Below are 15,174 nucleotides of genomic sequence, written 5' to 3' on the forward strand. Positions count from 1 at the left end.
CGTTTCACAACTGCCCAGTTTCATGGGTACACGCTGTTACTCTGGAAGAATTTCATGGTTGCCAACTGTTGCTGGGGTGGAAATTTGTGGGAGCTCTTATTGCTTGGGTACAGTTTCATGGTACACCTATTGCTTGGGTAAATATCATTGATTTACTCAGCTTTAAATTGACAGATCTAACCTGGAATCCTTCTGCTCTGTGCAGCGTGGCAACAGTCTGAGTGGAGCAGTTAGTCCATGAACCATCAGAAAAGAGGCATTTTAGTACAGATTCCAGCATAAAGTGTAACTTAAATCCAATGCTTGTCTGAGGAAAGTGCAGAAGGTTCTGTTGAAGTGATTCTGATTTTCCCTTTCTCAATGCAATCGCAAAATATTTGTAACAGTTTCTAATCCACCATGATTCGATAATAACAGAAAGCCCTGTGAGTAAATGCTGATGTTATCGAGCAGTGAAGAGTAGAAACAAATCCTTCAGCCCTCAGCTCTGTCCTGCCTGGCTGCATTTGCCTCTATCCCCATTAACTTGATCCTACTTTTACAACTGTGTCCTATTGCATGACGCCAGTGGGATTATTTGTATCGTGGTTTGAAATTTGACCATGAAGATCAATGAATGCGATAGAGAGAAATCAGCATTCTCTCATACAACAAGAGACAGTGGAATGTGAGTGATACCGGGGCGAATTTATTATTTTCTAATTCAGTGTTGCCACTCCCAAGTAGGAACACTAATATCTCCCACAAGGCCCTGTTTGCCACATGAGTTAGATAAACTGGGAATGAGATACAAATGACCTCTGTACCCTCCCCTTTTTACACTCTGACAACTTCCATTAATAGAGCACCAAGAATGTGGCCGAACATCCCAGAGTGCTTCAAAGGAATGTAATGAGACAAAAATGACACCAATCTAAAGAAGACTTTCTATAACAGATGACGGCAAAAGAACATTGAAAGGGGAAAGATGACTTGGGGAGGTTTAGAAATGCAATTTCAGAGCTTCAGGTCTAATTGGCTAATGCGCGTCAGGTAGTGGTGGCAACAAGTTTGTGCAGAATGCATTGAGACAGCATTTGAAAAATGCAGAGTTCCTGAAGGGTTCCAGGTCCTGAAAGGTTATAGAATAAGGCCATGGAATGAATTGAGCACAAGGTTAAGAATTTTAATGGAAGAGCAAATTACTGCAGATGCTGGAATCTGTACTAAAAACAAAAAATGCTGGAGATCACAACGGGTCAGGCAGCATCTGTCGAGAGAGAGCAAGCTAATGTTTCACGTCTAGATGGCTCTTCATCAGAGCTCTGACAAAGAGTCATCTGGACTCGAAAAGTTAGCTTGTTCTCGCTCTGTGGATACTGCCTGACCCATTGTGATTTCCAGCATGTTTTGTTTTCAGATAAGAATTTTAAATCAAAGTGGATTTATTCTCCCTTTCGGAGTAGAAAAAACATGTTAAATATCAAAAAATACTCAGAACTGAAGGGATCTCTTGCAGCAGACTGGTATGTCCCTACCTTGAAAAAGTCCCACCTGCACCAGAGATATGTAATAATGTCTCTGAACAGGTTGATCAGGAAAAATAGGTCAAATTTAAAATCAATGTTTGGGACTGAATACCCCAGCCTTTCTGCACCTTTGTTTTAAAGTACACAAGATGAGTCAGACTGGTACATCTCATTCACCAGTTTTACTGGTCTTTCCTTCAGGGCTGTCAGCCTGTTGTACCATGGACTAACAGCCCATGTGGTGGTGTTATAAACCATGTCTGGTGAGACTGAAACTGAAGTGTAATCTATGTAATCATTAGCCTACACCAAGCTGAAAGCCCATGAACACAAGCAGCTGACTTAACCTTACCATCTGATCCAACAACAGAACACAAGGGCCTGTGAAGGGAAGAACGTACTGTAGGGTGGTGGGCTGGTGGGATAGAACTCTAAAGTGTTTGTTTTGGAACCAATCCATATGTAAAAAGAGGGAGATCAATATCTTATCAGGAAGAGTTGCGTATTAGAGAAATATCAATAGCATTGCTTTAGGGGAAGGAATGTGACATGTTTTTAAATTTGGCAATCCGTAATGTTGATCAGTGTCTATGGTAAAACAGGCCTACAGGAAGACTACATCTAAGCAGCTCCAAATTCTCGCTATGTTTATGTCCTACCAAAACCTAAGCTTGGATGCCTGCAGAGGTAGACAAGCTAGATCATCACTTCCTCGAAACACTCAATCAAATTTGTGAGACAAGACACCGCACAGAACTATGCTGTCTATCCCTAATAGGTCCATTCTTTTCCAACTGTGAATAAATCCTGCCCTTAAGACTCTTCTCCAATAACTTCCCTATCACTGATGTAAGGCTCACTGGCCTACATTGTCCTGGATTAACCCTGTTGCCCTTCCTCAAACAAAGAAGGAACTTTGGCTATTCTCCAGGCTTTGTAGCTATAAAGGATAGAAAGATCTCTGTCAAGGCCCCAGCAATCTCTTCCCTTGCCTCCTTCAATCTCCTGGGATAGATCCCATGATGCCCTGTGGACTTGTCTACTTTATTATTTTTCATGAAATTATCTGTCAACTGGCATAACTATGAAAGATTGACGATATTAGCAATAATGTGTTGACTGGAAGAGAATGTAAATGGTTTCTTATTTCTGAATAATGGAGTTACAGAATATATTGGATGGTGTATCTGGATGAGTGAGAAAGCAGGAGAATGGGGAACGTTGGTGAGGTTTTTGTGGAACTGACACTACTAGGAAAGCGAATATGAAACTCAGCAGTGTCATTATAAAAGTGATATGTGGAATACATTGAGAAAGGAAAGCATTGAAGTTAATCCAACAAACCTTTGAAATATTAAGCAAACTTGTGGAACTTGTGTACAAATGTGAACAGCAAACATAGACTTTCGCATCAACGTTTTCAAAGGGTGATGGGTACAATTTGCTTTCTTGCTGAGAGATGCTATAAAGTGGACTGAAACATATAAAGGAGAGGACACAAAGGAGGTTGACAGGATGTTGCCTGAATTGGAGTGCATTAACTATAAAAATGATTTTGCTAGAGCGTTAGAGACTGAGGGGCAACCTGGTAGAAGTATATAAAATTATGAGAGGTGTGGAAAGGATCCCTTTTTGTCCAGAGTGGAAATGTCAAATATGAGGGGGCATAGGTTTAAGGTGAGACAGGAAAGTTTAAAGGAGATATTACTTTACTCAGAGTGGAGTGGGTGCCTGGAACGTGCTGCCGGGGGAGATGGTAGAAGCAGCTATGATAGCAACTTCTCAGAGTATATAGACAGACTCATGAATGGGCAGGTAATAGAGAAATTTTAACCATGTGCAGGCAGATGTAATTAGTTTAGAATGATATGATGGTCGGCACAGAAGCAATGGGCCGAAGCGATCTGTTCCTATGCTGCACTGCTCTATGTTCTATGACTGTCATAATAATCCTTCATTCATCCAGCAATCCCTTTTTGTGGTCCCACTCGGTGTAATATTTCCAATTCTGATCATTATGTTATATCATTTCTTCCATCCCTCTCATGTAACGTCTTCTTGTCCATTCTTCTTACCTTGTTAGCTCTGAATTTCCCCTTGAACTGCCAATGTCTCTCTGCCCTCTGACGCACAAACACATACAAACAAAGAACAAGGAACCCTGTCTGATCCCTCTCTGCTCTGGTCATCTTGCTTTTAGATCCTTTCTGCTCCAGTCCACTTGACGCACTGATCTCCCCTTGCTCCAGTGCACTTGAATGACCATTCCCTTTCTTCTCTAGCCCAATCTGAACCACTGCCCCATCTTTGACTCACTGAATCCTATCTGCTCTAGTCCTTCTCTGGCTGATCATTCATTTTCCCATTGCCAGTGATTTTGTTCCATACGATGGTATTTGAAGTTCTCGAGAGACACAGAGAGCGAGAGAGTGAGTTTCAGTGACATTATTAGAGCTTCATATGAGCATTCCACTCCACAATAATTTTACTTAAAACATGGTTTTAATTTGGCACAAATGAATTTCACCATCAACTAAAGGATTGTACTGCAAATCACACCCCCACACAGGGAAGAGTTTGAATGGTGCATTGTTTTTCTGGTATTCAGGAAAATGTATTCCTGTCCTCAGAGAGCAGAGCTGACTCCAAAAATCAGTTATTCACAATGAAATTCAAAAGTAATTGTGATATTTGGAATTATTTCAAGTCATGAATCAGAACAAAAAATGATGCTTGAAATGAGGAACAACAACAAATTCACCTAAGCAGATATTATGAAGCTGAATGTCACCCAAAAATAAGGCAGACGTAGAGGCAGAGGGGAGCAGCTGGGTAATGTTAGATCGAGAGCAGGCAAGAGTGGAAAGGGCCAGTGGGAATCACAAAGGGCCAATTACGGGGTGGGTGAAAGAGGGCAGTCAAGATCTGGAATCTGGGAGAAGTGAGGAGAGAAATCAGAAGGGTACTTGAAGGACATAAACCAGTGAGGTTGGCACTAATGGTATTTAGAGGAAACAAGCCAAGTGGAATGGCAATGTATGTTGTATAAGAGTGTGCAGAAACAGACAAGACATGAATGGAGTTGGGGCCTGGTCATTTGCAAAAAAGAAGGGAAATAGAAGCCCCTAAAACAAGGATAGGTGGAAGGAAGGGGAGGACATATTGACAGTGCATGGAAGTGATTCAGTCTTTTTCTTCTGAAAAATATGTTGCTGGAAAAGCACAGCAGGTCAGGCAGCATCGAAGGAGCAGGAGAAACGACGTTTCGGGCATAAGCCCTTCTTCAGGAATGCCTGAAGAAGCATTCCTGAAAAAGGGATTATGCCCGAAACATCGATTCTCTTGCTCCCTGGATGCTGCCTGATCTGCTGTGCTTTTCCAGCAACATATTTTTCAGCTCTGATCTCCAGCATCTGCAGTCCTCACTTTCTCCTAATCTTTTTCTTCTTCCAAGATGAAAGTTTCTTTTTTTAAAAAAAGCAAAAAGTTAGAAAATCAGGACAAAGCATATAAAATATAGACTCCTCCAAAAGGATGGAGGTAATGACTGCCTGACACAATGGGAAGGAAAGTGAACTCATGGATTACTGGACAAAACAAGTAGCGTCTGTGGACAAGGGAAGGCTGTGCATGTGGGATTGAAAAGCAGATAGATTGAGGTCTATTGCAAAGCTGCAGACATCTCACTCTTGGCACAGTTCGGGAACAGACTGATGGAACAGTGATTGCAACCACACATAATTGCTGCCTAGTTAGTGAATGATTGCAGTTTGTGTTTAGATTGTAGGGCATACAAATTACATGACACTGGCTCACTCTGTCAGCTCCATTTCCAGTGGTCTGTTCTTTCCAAAAGAAATGTTTCTGTGGTTTAAGTTTAAATTGAGGCTCTTCAAATATGCAGTGGTACACCAGGGCCAATTACATCTCTAAATCCTTGGAAAATGAAACACCTTCTTAACAAAGTTTACAGTGCCTCATATACAGCAACCACTCTTTGTGACCCACTTGCAATGGCTCCTGCTTCAAAACAGACATTAAATTGCATTCCTTGAAATCATTGATGTGGCTCCTCCTCATGTCACTTGTTTGGCGATTCCACCATGTAGGGTTATACCAACACCCCTAGTCAGCCAAGTTCAATATCCCTGATCTTTGTCTGTAGCTTCAGCTGAGATGGGACATGGGCTGCATCAATTGACTTGAGATAGTCAGTCTTGATGGGAACAGGAGTGAGAGAATGCCTTGTGGTTAAATTGGATGCTTTGAAGAGAAAGTTAAAAATCACACAACACCAGGTAATAGTCCAATAGGTTTAATTGGAAGCACTAGCTTTTGGAGCGCCACTCCTACATCTGTGTCTTACAATTGTGTCCTCCACAACCACCTGATGAAGGAGTGGCACTCTGAAAGCTAGTGCTTCCAATTAAACCTGTTGGACTATAACCTGGTGTTGTGTAATTTTAAACTTTGTACACCCCAGTCCAACACTGACATCTCCAAATCTTGAAGAGAAAGAATATACAGAAGGAGACAGAAGAGCAGAAGGGAGAGACAATAAAGATCAACACTGGAGGCCAGGCTGAGGCAGTGATTATTTCATTGGGAGGGTGAGGAACCAATAATTATGGTGATAAGACAGATTGTTAGAGAAGGTCAGGCCAGAAAAATGTTTACAGGTTAGGAAAGCATATAAGGTATACGTAAATGAGCGATAGGAGTTGGACAGTGATGACAAGATTTAATTTGACTTTGATGATGCCTGCTGACGTTCTGTAAAAAATGTGAGTGAGAATGGTCCCTGGTTATAGAATAGTTTCTGAGCTGTCAAAAGAGTCAAGTCACTGTAATGATTTAAATTATATCAAAGCAGAAACAATGACCCAAGCAGTGCTTATCTGATGAAATCTTTCTTCTAAAAACTGGCTCCAGTTCATTTCTCCCAGTTCTCTGACTGGACTCCAATATACCCACCAGTTAAAATCAAACTAGATATTCTCATAAATTTTCAGAAGAGGAGATAATAGGGAATGAAATTCTGATTTCTCAGCATGATAATTTGAAAATATAAGTGGCTTTAGCTTGATGAATTGTCCCAAGGTGCTTCACAGAATTGTCAACAGTGTCAGCAAGCCATGGAAAAGAGCTTTCAGACAGGGTTAATGAAAGGGACAGTCTTAAAAAGAAGAGAAAGAGGTGGAGAGGCTTGTGTTTGAAGAGGGAATGCCAGAGTTTAGGACCTAGTGAGCTAAAGGCAAAATTTAGAGGCATAAATGTTGGGCAAAAGGAAGTAAAGATTAACAAGAGGCAAGAGTTGGAGAAATGTCCAGGTCTCAGTGGGTAGTAGGGCTGGAGGAGGTTACAGACATTGAGACATAGACAGCGTGGAAAGATTTGAACATCACATTGTTGTTGTAAAAGGCACATTAAATATTCATAGCTGCTCAGTAAGTTTCCTAATTTTTATTCTCTCTTTCTTTCCCTCAACATTCAGGTGACAGTGAGGTGGTAGATAACATGTATGAGACAGATGCTGAGCCACCAGCTGGGGAGAGTGGTGAAGAGGAAACGGAAGACAGCATCATGTCCCCCATCCCTGTCGGCCCACCATCGCCACTTCCCCCAAGCAATGAATTCACTCCAAAGGAAGGGTCCCCATATGAAGCCCCTGTCTACATTCCTGAAGACATTCCAATCCCACCTGACTTCGAGCTGAGAGAGTCTTCAGTCCCTGGAGCAGGATTAGGGATTTGGGCCAAGAAGAAGAATGAAGTAGGAGAGAGATTCGGTCCCTATGCTGGGATTCAAAGGGTGACACTGAAGGATCCGAACTTCGGATGGGAGGTAATTGTTGATTTATTATTGTAACTGATTGATTGGGCTCAGGAGTGCTACATGATTCAGACTAATGGCATTTTTACCCTGGCAGTTTGCCACAGCGGTCTCCCTATCATATTCCCACTGGTGCCAGCCTTCAGCATATCTGATGTAAACTCTACACTTGTGAAGAGGCCTCAGGCTTCAGTTTTCCACAGTAAACCAATATCTGGGCCAGAGGAGCATGGCAAGATAAAGCAAGGAGGGCCATGCTCTCAGATCATCATTTCTAAACTGCTCTCATGCTGCTACATCAACAGCATCAAACTCCATTGCTGTACCTAAAGAGTGGTACAGAACACTAATTCGCAGGGTGCTTGTCAATGATAATCTAGTGCTCCTTTAGGAACAGGCCTCACCTTGGATGGTGAACTGATTAAAAAGATGGGGGGGGGGGGGGGAGAATCTCAAAAGCATGGATTTCCTTCAAACTTCCAAAGAAAACTTTGATGAAAATGGTTTCAAGACCTTGTGATCCGAATCAATTGCATACAGTGCATTATTCTGCCCTTTTTGAATGTTTCTCATTGTTTTTAATAATCCAAGATTGTAATTCACAAACTTTCCTTGTCCAAGATTGAAGCAGTTTTAAGAATTCAGAGAGTCCACAAGTTGTTATGTTTCCATTTTGATGTTTGGCTTGGCTGATGGTTAATGTAAAGTTTCGAACTGGATGTGTGTGCTCCTGGACTTTGCCTCATTCAGCTGTCCTTGTTATGCTTATGTTAATTAAAAGAAAAATGTGATCCATAACAGCTTTGTACAAACTGGAATGTGGCTGTTTTGGAAGTTACATACCACTCTGTTAAATGTGTTTCCAGTGTGGCGTTAGTACAGTGTATGACCTAGTACCAGATTATAGAATAATCACTAATCCCTGGGCATTCCTTTCAGTGTATTGTTGGGTATGCAGCTTTAAAATGGTAGAAGTCTTCCCATACTCCAAACAATGTGTTAGTTAGCTGGTGAGATACTATGGTTTCTTTTTAATTGGTATATATCCAATGTATGACTGTTCTGAGGCCAATTAGAAACTAATTGTTTGTAGGCATATTCAGGGGTCAATCATTGGTCAAAGGAAACCAACAAGAAATAACTGGCTTTGTTTTTGTTGTGTGGCACAGAGCTTTGTGTATTATAAAAGTGCGACAGACTTGGCTCAAAGTGTGTATTAACTGATCCCTGCGGCATTGCTCCTGGTGGGTTGTGAGCTATGCTGTTTTGCAAAACAGTGTAACTCCTTGCAACTGAATGTGACAAGTGATATCGCAGGAGGTAAATGCAAGACTTAGAGAATGGGCTTTTATCTTTAGGAATCACAACACCTTAGAGATGTGCAATACTGGTATGTGTCAGGGAAAGAATTCAACCTATCAAGCCATTGTAAAATATAAATCAAATGCCAACATGTGTAAAGCAGATATTGGACTCTATTTTATGCCTTGCTTTAATCGGACTAAAGCAATTTTTTGAACCTGGGATCCTCTTAACCATATTGAAGTGTCAGCAATATTTAAATCTCTCCTTGTTATAACCCGATCAAAGAGACTCCAGTACCCTGATCAAACCCTTGCTTTAATTTCACCCAGGAGAGGTCAAGCATCCTTTCCCATTTCCCATTGTATTGTGACAGAGCCGACTTCAGAATCCTGATCCAATCCACGTTTTTGGGCTGTTTCTCATTTCTGGTGATGATGTAATTACATTGTTTGACATTTGTCGTTATGACAGCATTTCCCTTTTTATGGAAACAATGGTCAATGAGACAGAATTGAATTACTGATGTTGAGCCTGCTTCACTGCACAATACCAGACTTGTTTTTGAAGAGTGGTCATAGCAAGACTCTGTGCCGAAAGTGATGAAACGTGGCTGAAGGTCATGTGACCTTTCTCTTCTCAGAGTTTGATCAGTGCTGCACTATCACTTCTATGATGTTGCATTAATCCTCTGTTACAAAAAGCTTCTTATTGCAAGTTCAGTCCTCCTGTGATGCAATTAAGTGACAGACTCATGGCAGGACAGCACCTGCAGCAATGAGGAAGTTCCATCATAGCTGCCGCTTTGACTGGGAAGATGGGAAACCTACACACCTCACAACATGGTGAAGTTATAAAAAGCAAGTTGTTATAGTCCCATTAGAGGGAGACAACTGGTGGTGAGTTTAACCTGAGGGTCACCATACTTCGGGCAAAGCTGAGATGATGGGATCTACATGCTAATCCAAGCCAGTGCAGGAATTGAACACATTCTGTTTGGCATCACTCTACATTGCAAATCAGTCATCCAGGCTATCTTGCTCCCTCAATAACATCATATTGTGTCAGAGGGTATCTATATTGTCTTGTTTTTAGAGAGCTACTACAATGGCAAGCCTACCTCTACAGTTGCTGTGACAGGATAAGTGGTGTGACATTAGAATTGCCAACTCTGAAGAAAATACTCCAAGATATTCTTTTCTCACACTGTGGTGACAACATTGATTGCCCTTTGACCTGTCATTTCCAAGCCATCATTCTTTATCTCAATGTGGCTGAGGGAATGAAGAGTGTACTTGTTCCACCAATATCTACATTTCAATGTAAAAAAGAAGGAACAACACTCAAAAAGGGAATCCGTGGAAAGCTTTCTAAGCTTTTAGCCTCCTTAACCAAAGCATTTATTTCCTAGCCTGGCAGAAAGCAGACAGAAATGCCGCCTCTTACTTTGAGCATTGGAGCTCTTTACAGGCAGAATGGGGATAGCGGCCTAGGCAGGGAGCCAAGTGTAAATCTCTCTCGGCTGGCACTCAAATTTTCAGGTGAGGAGCAGCAGTTAAAAGTTGTCAGAGGCATTGCAGCTTAACCATTGACACCTTCTCGTTTCTTCAGCTAACCTCTCTCAGTTTTACTGAGGTCAATTTGAGTGGAACCTCAGCAGCTCCAGAGGGGGGAAAATGTAGAGGTTGCCATGACAGCAGTGCTCCTGAGCTCGGTACATTATACATGATGTGGCTGCATTGGTCACATTCACTGTCACCCCTCTGTGTTTATGCAGGAGCACAGGCTGCAAATACTATTCAGTTCAATGGACTAGAGTCAGCTGAGGATATTGAAGCACAGAGTCATGGTTTTAAGAACGCATGGATTGTTTTCAATATCCACTTGGAGAGGGATATTGAGTCCAGCAGAATCCTGAGTGTTCCAGAACCCTAAGTAATATTGCTACCTGCTGTCCCCAGTTTGGACTATACGGAGTATCAGTTACTTTCCTAACAATCTTATACTTTTACTATTTCTCAGTATTTGTCATATGAAGATTATTTTATCCATTGCGATGGTAAATCTGCAACAGCTTCGATTCTGAACTCTGCCGGGGAAGATGCTGATTGAGGCTCTTTCTGACGGAATTTGTAACCAATGGTCACACAGTCTTACATGCACCTGCTGCCTATGGTACACAGTGACTGCAGAAAGGCCTCAGCATTAGGTATGGAACTGTTGCAGGGGGAGGGGAGATTTGCCGCCTTCAGGCACAGGAAGCTCCGAGGATTAATTTAGACCCATTCTACCAAGACAGACAATTCAATCTATTGGATGCATAGCTTCAGGCTCTATCCATTCTCTGTCTTTTCTTCTCCAATATAAATGTGTTGCACTAGAAATCGCCTATTTAAAAACCATTTAGTGGCTTTTATTGCAACATAATATTTCACACACATTTCTCAAAAGCTATTTAAATGAGGTTGTCTCTCTCCCTGTAAGTTCAGGTAGAGCTACAGAAGAGTCTCAGCTCTGTAGTTAATGAATTGGGTATATGTTGGTTTGAATTAAAACCCTGACTTACATTCTCCTGCACTTGTGATAAGGGGCATTCAAGAAATTGGAATTTACTGCTTGCAGTCCAAAAGAAAAATTCAGTTTTTATTTCTGATGACAACAAAGAGGTGTCACTTGAAATGGAGGAGTTTCAGAATTGGTACACTCCCAGTGGTCAGTGCTGATAAAGGGGTCACTTTGATCTACCCTAATAATGAAAGGATGATTAGGTTTTGGGCATATGGAGCACACTACCAAAACACATGCTGATATCATAAAAATGAGGGTTTAAAAGCAGTGAGGAAAATTGTAAAACATCTTGAGAAGGAAGATGAGTGAAATTAGCATTCAGGAACAGATTGAATCCCTCGTGGATTTTTACAAAAAATGTTCATGGGATGTGAGCATCACTGGCAAGGCAAGCATTCTTTACCCAGCTCTAACTGCCTTTGAGAAAGTGAATGAATATGTGTATTAGAGTTTGAGAAGATAAACTAGGAAAAGGAGGACAAACTGAATGGATGGATGTGGAAGAGTAAGAATGAATAGAGAGAGATTTAGATTTCAAATGCATTCTTCTATAACAGAACACAGGGACAAAAAATGTAATAACAGAAGATAATGGCAACTCAGAAATAGATGCACAGGATACAAGAGTGAAATAAATGATGTGTATACAACTTCAGGTTATAGTGGAATGTGTGGTTTTGTGCAGGGTATTGTTGAAATGATATGAAAACTATAAAGTACGTTAAGTCATAGATTTAGAAGGCATGGAAAATTATAGGTATAGAGAAAGCAACTTTAGATATTGAGACTCTTTGTACTAGGCCACATATATACTGCTCTAAAGTGAATGACTGTACAACATTTTCTTTCTCTCCCAGCCTTTTAAACTCTGTATTGTTATTGAAATGTGTCAAATTCTTCAATAAAGCTTTAAATTGTATTAACTGGCTGTATATGTATATATATATATATTGGTTTACCACTTGCAAGAATTTTAAAAGCTAGCTTTTGTTATACACTATCTATATCCTAATCACCTTTTATTAATGTTTAAAATGGTGGCTACTCTCTTCCCTCTGTATTTTTCCCACATCTTCCTGGAAATTGTCCCACGTCTCACATTCTAAAACACTAAGCTCTCTAGAAACCGTTAATAAAATTCTTAGACTGTGGCCTTAATAAATCCCACTCCTGAAACTGTAGCTTATTTACTCAGTTGTGCTCCTTTCAAATCTTTAATCTTTCGTGATTTTTCTTCTTCCTGACACTTTCACTAGATTTCTTGAGATTGGCCCATTTTCAACCTGAATAAATTCTGAGGACTAATCCCCTAGTCTAAATTTATATTCTGACCCTTCTCAATGATCCTTGCACCTGTGTCTCATGGAACCGAATGTCAGTGGTGCTGATGCTGTCTGTGAGAGGACACTTCCTTGTTTTCCGTCTAGTTGTTTGCACTATTTTTCATGATGTTATTCCTTTTACCCTTCGGGATCACCACCTCCTCGAGTCATCACTTGCTCCTTACACAGTCTCCTTTACTAAGACCTCAGTTTTTCCACGTGTCTGATATTACTCTCATTTCTTCGCCCAAATCCTTACCATAGCACATCTTTCAAGCTTCTAAATAAAGTTTTACCTTTGGAGTTCTGAGCTGCCTATTTGCTACTTCCTTGGCTGCTGTTGTCAGTTGCATTTCAACTTCAAATTAGTCCCTTGTATCTTCTTAAAACAGGTATCTCAAAATATAGTAAACCCACTTGCTTCAATTTTTTTGCCTTTTGGATTTCTCCTGCATGTGCTGGGGTGTCAGATCCACATTGCTGCAATCTTCTGGTGTTTTCTGAGATGACCGATCTTTATGCCACCTCTGCCATTATATGGTACTGGGTAAGAGTTGTGTGAATTAACTTGTTGTGATCAATCCACCTTTGACTTTGCTTTGTCTTGGCCCCATCTTTTGATTAGTGACAGGAGTTGCACCATTGTAAAGTAACTACAGAAGAGACACTGTTCTTAGATGACAAGAAGGCTTATTTCCACCAAAGCATTTGGTAAGGCTTAATTATGAAGACCTTAGGGAGCTTGTACAGATTCGCCTGCTCTCTCCAAAAGTTTGAATTGAAATAAAGAAGAATAGGAAATGGGTGAAGCATGATGGCTCAGTGGTCAACACTGCTGCCTCACACAACCAGGGACCTGGGTTCAATTCCAGCCTTGGATGGCTGTCTGTGTGGAGTTTGCACATTCTTTCTGTGTCTGTGTGGGCTTCCTTTGGGTACTCCAATTGCCTCCCACAATCCAAAAACATTCAGTTTAAATGGATTAGCCATGCTGAATTGCCTGTGGTGTTCAGGGAAGTGGAAGTTCTGGGTGGGATGATCTTTGGAGGGTCAGTGCGGATTTGTTGGGCCAAATGGCCTGTTTCCACACCGAAGGGATTCTGTGAACTTTTGACTCCATGCACAGATTGTGTGTGACATCAGACAAGTAGGTGGAGCCAATGTAATGCAACATTTCATGAAGATTTTGTAATTATGTAAGGTTTTTGAATGGGCAAAGAGAGAAAGACAGTTTTCTCCAGTTGTGAATCAGCTTCACACGGCTTTTAAAACAAACCTAGCCCTGAGAGAGTGAGGAATGTTTAGAAGAAATAACTTTGAGGATGGTTGGGACATTGAATGCTTTGTCTCAATGGATGTTGGGGGCAGAGGTCATTGTATCTTTCCAAAGACAGTTGGAATCATATTTTAAGCAGGGGAAGAAACAGAGCTGTGTCGTAGACAGCACAGCAGTGGGATCAGCTTTGAATTACCTCACCAAAGAATATTGATTTTCAAATTACCATCTTACTCTTCAATTTTCAGTTTGGTAGAGATACATGGGAACGCCACCCCTTCAATTCCACTTCCCATCCTGACTTGGAAACATACCGCTGTTCCTTCACTGTCGCTGGGTCAAAGCCCAGGATTTCCTTCTCCAGTGGCAGTGTGGGTCAACCCTCAGCACATGGACTTCAATCATTTAAGAAGGCAGCCCATCACCACTTTCTCAAGGGGCAACTGGGGGTGAGCAATAAATGCTGGCCAGCCAGGGACGCCCACATCCCATAAACTAATTTTTTTATTTTAAAACTATCTGTAAATTTAAATGATTATCTAACATCATTGCTGAACATTGACATGAAGGATTGGTCCATTTTTTTCTACTGGTCAGCTGTAATGGATAGATTAAGATTAGACTACCTACAGTATGGAAACAGGCCCTTCGGCCCAACAAGTCCACACCAACCCTCCGAAGAGCAACCTACATAGTGGGAATACGGTGTGAGTTCTGAAGTTTCACTTAATCTGTGAAAGGTCTTTGAAAATTAACAGAACAAATTTTGTTAAATAATACCCTCAGAAGGTGGGGATGAGTGAGAAAATTAGAATGATCAGAATCAGTCTTTTGCATTCTGGCTATGTTTTGGAAAAATCTCACATGGCCATTCATATCAGTTGTCTAGGCAAGCTCAGTCCCTCTGTGGTCTTTAGATGAATACAAAAGAAATGAGGTAGACTGATGTTACCAAAGTAATGTTGCCTTTAACAACAGAATTGACATCTCCGTCTTTTCTCCTCTTCCACTTCCTCTGGTGCTGAACAAGACAACACCAGGTCTTTAATGTAAAACAGATATTTCTGTTCTATAACAATTCCATTAGCAATGTCAGAGTGTGTCAGGAAACTGATATGTTGTGATATAACAAATCATATAAAAAATTATTTGCCCATCATTTTAAATAATGATAAATAATGATAAAGCAGAATGTTATTTCAAGATGAGAATTGGAATCCTGAAGCAGTGTCTATGTGTTTTTTTTTAAATTTCTGTGTACAGACCAGACCTGACTATGGCAAATCATTGAGGCATGATCTTAGAAACATAAGGAAGTAAAGGCTATCCACATGACTAATGCAGAAGATGACTTTAAGCTAAATTG

The 15,174-nt window shown here is 40.9% G+C and overlaps 1 protein-coding gene across 14 annotated transcripts in view; it reads left to right on the plus strand.

Annotated features, from left to right (window-relative positions):
• Positions 1–15,174, plus strand: part of prdm16 (PR domain containing 16) — a 704,876-nt gene that overhangs the window by 211,990 nt on the left and 477,712 nt on the right. For all 14 annotated transcript variants that reach the window (XM_072586244.1, XM_072586259.1, XM_072586245.1 and 11 more), the window contains one exon: positions 7,003–7,352. In XM_072586244.1, coding sequence (XP_072442345.1) covers positions 7,003–7,352 — 350 coding nt within the window. The remainder of the gene's footprint in view (positions 1–7,002; positions 7,353–15,174) is intronic.

This window comes from Chiloscyllium punctatum, chromosome 16 (assembly GCF_047496795.1).
Source record: "Chiloscyllium punctatum isolate Juve2018m chromosome 16, sChiPun1.3, whole genome shotgun sequence".
Taxonomy (NCBI): Eukaryota; Metazoa; Chordata; class Chondrichthyes; order Orectolobiformes; family Hemiscylliidae; genus Chiloscyllium; species Chiloscyllium punctatum.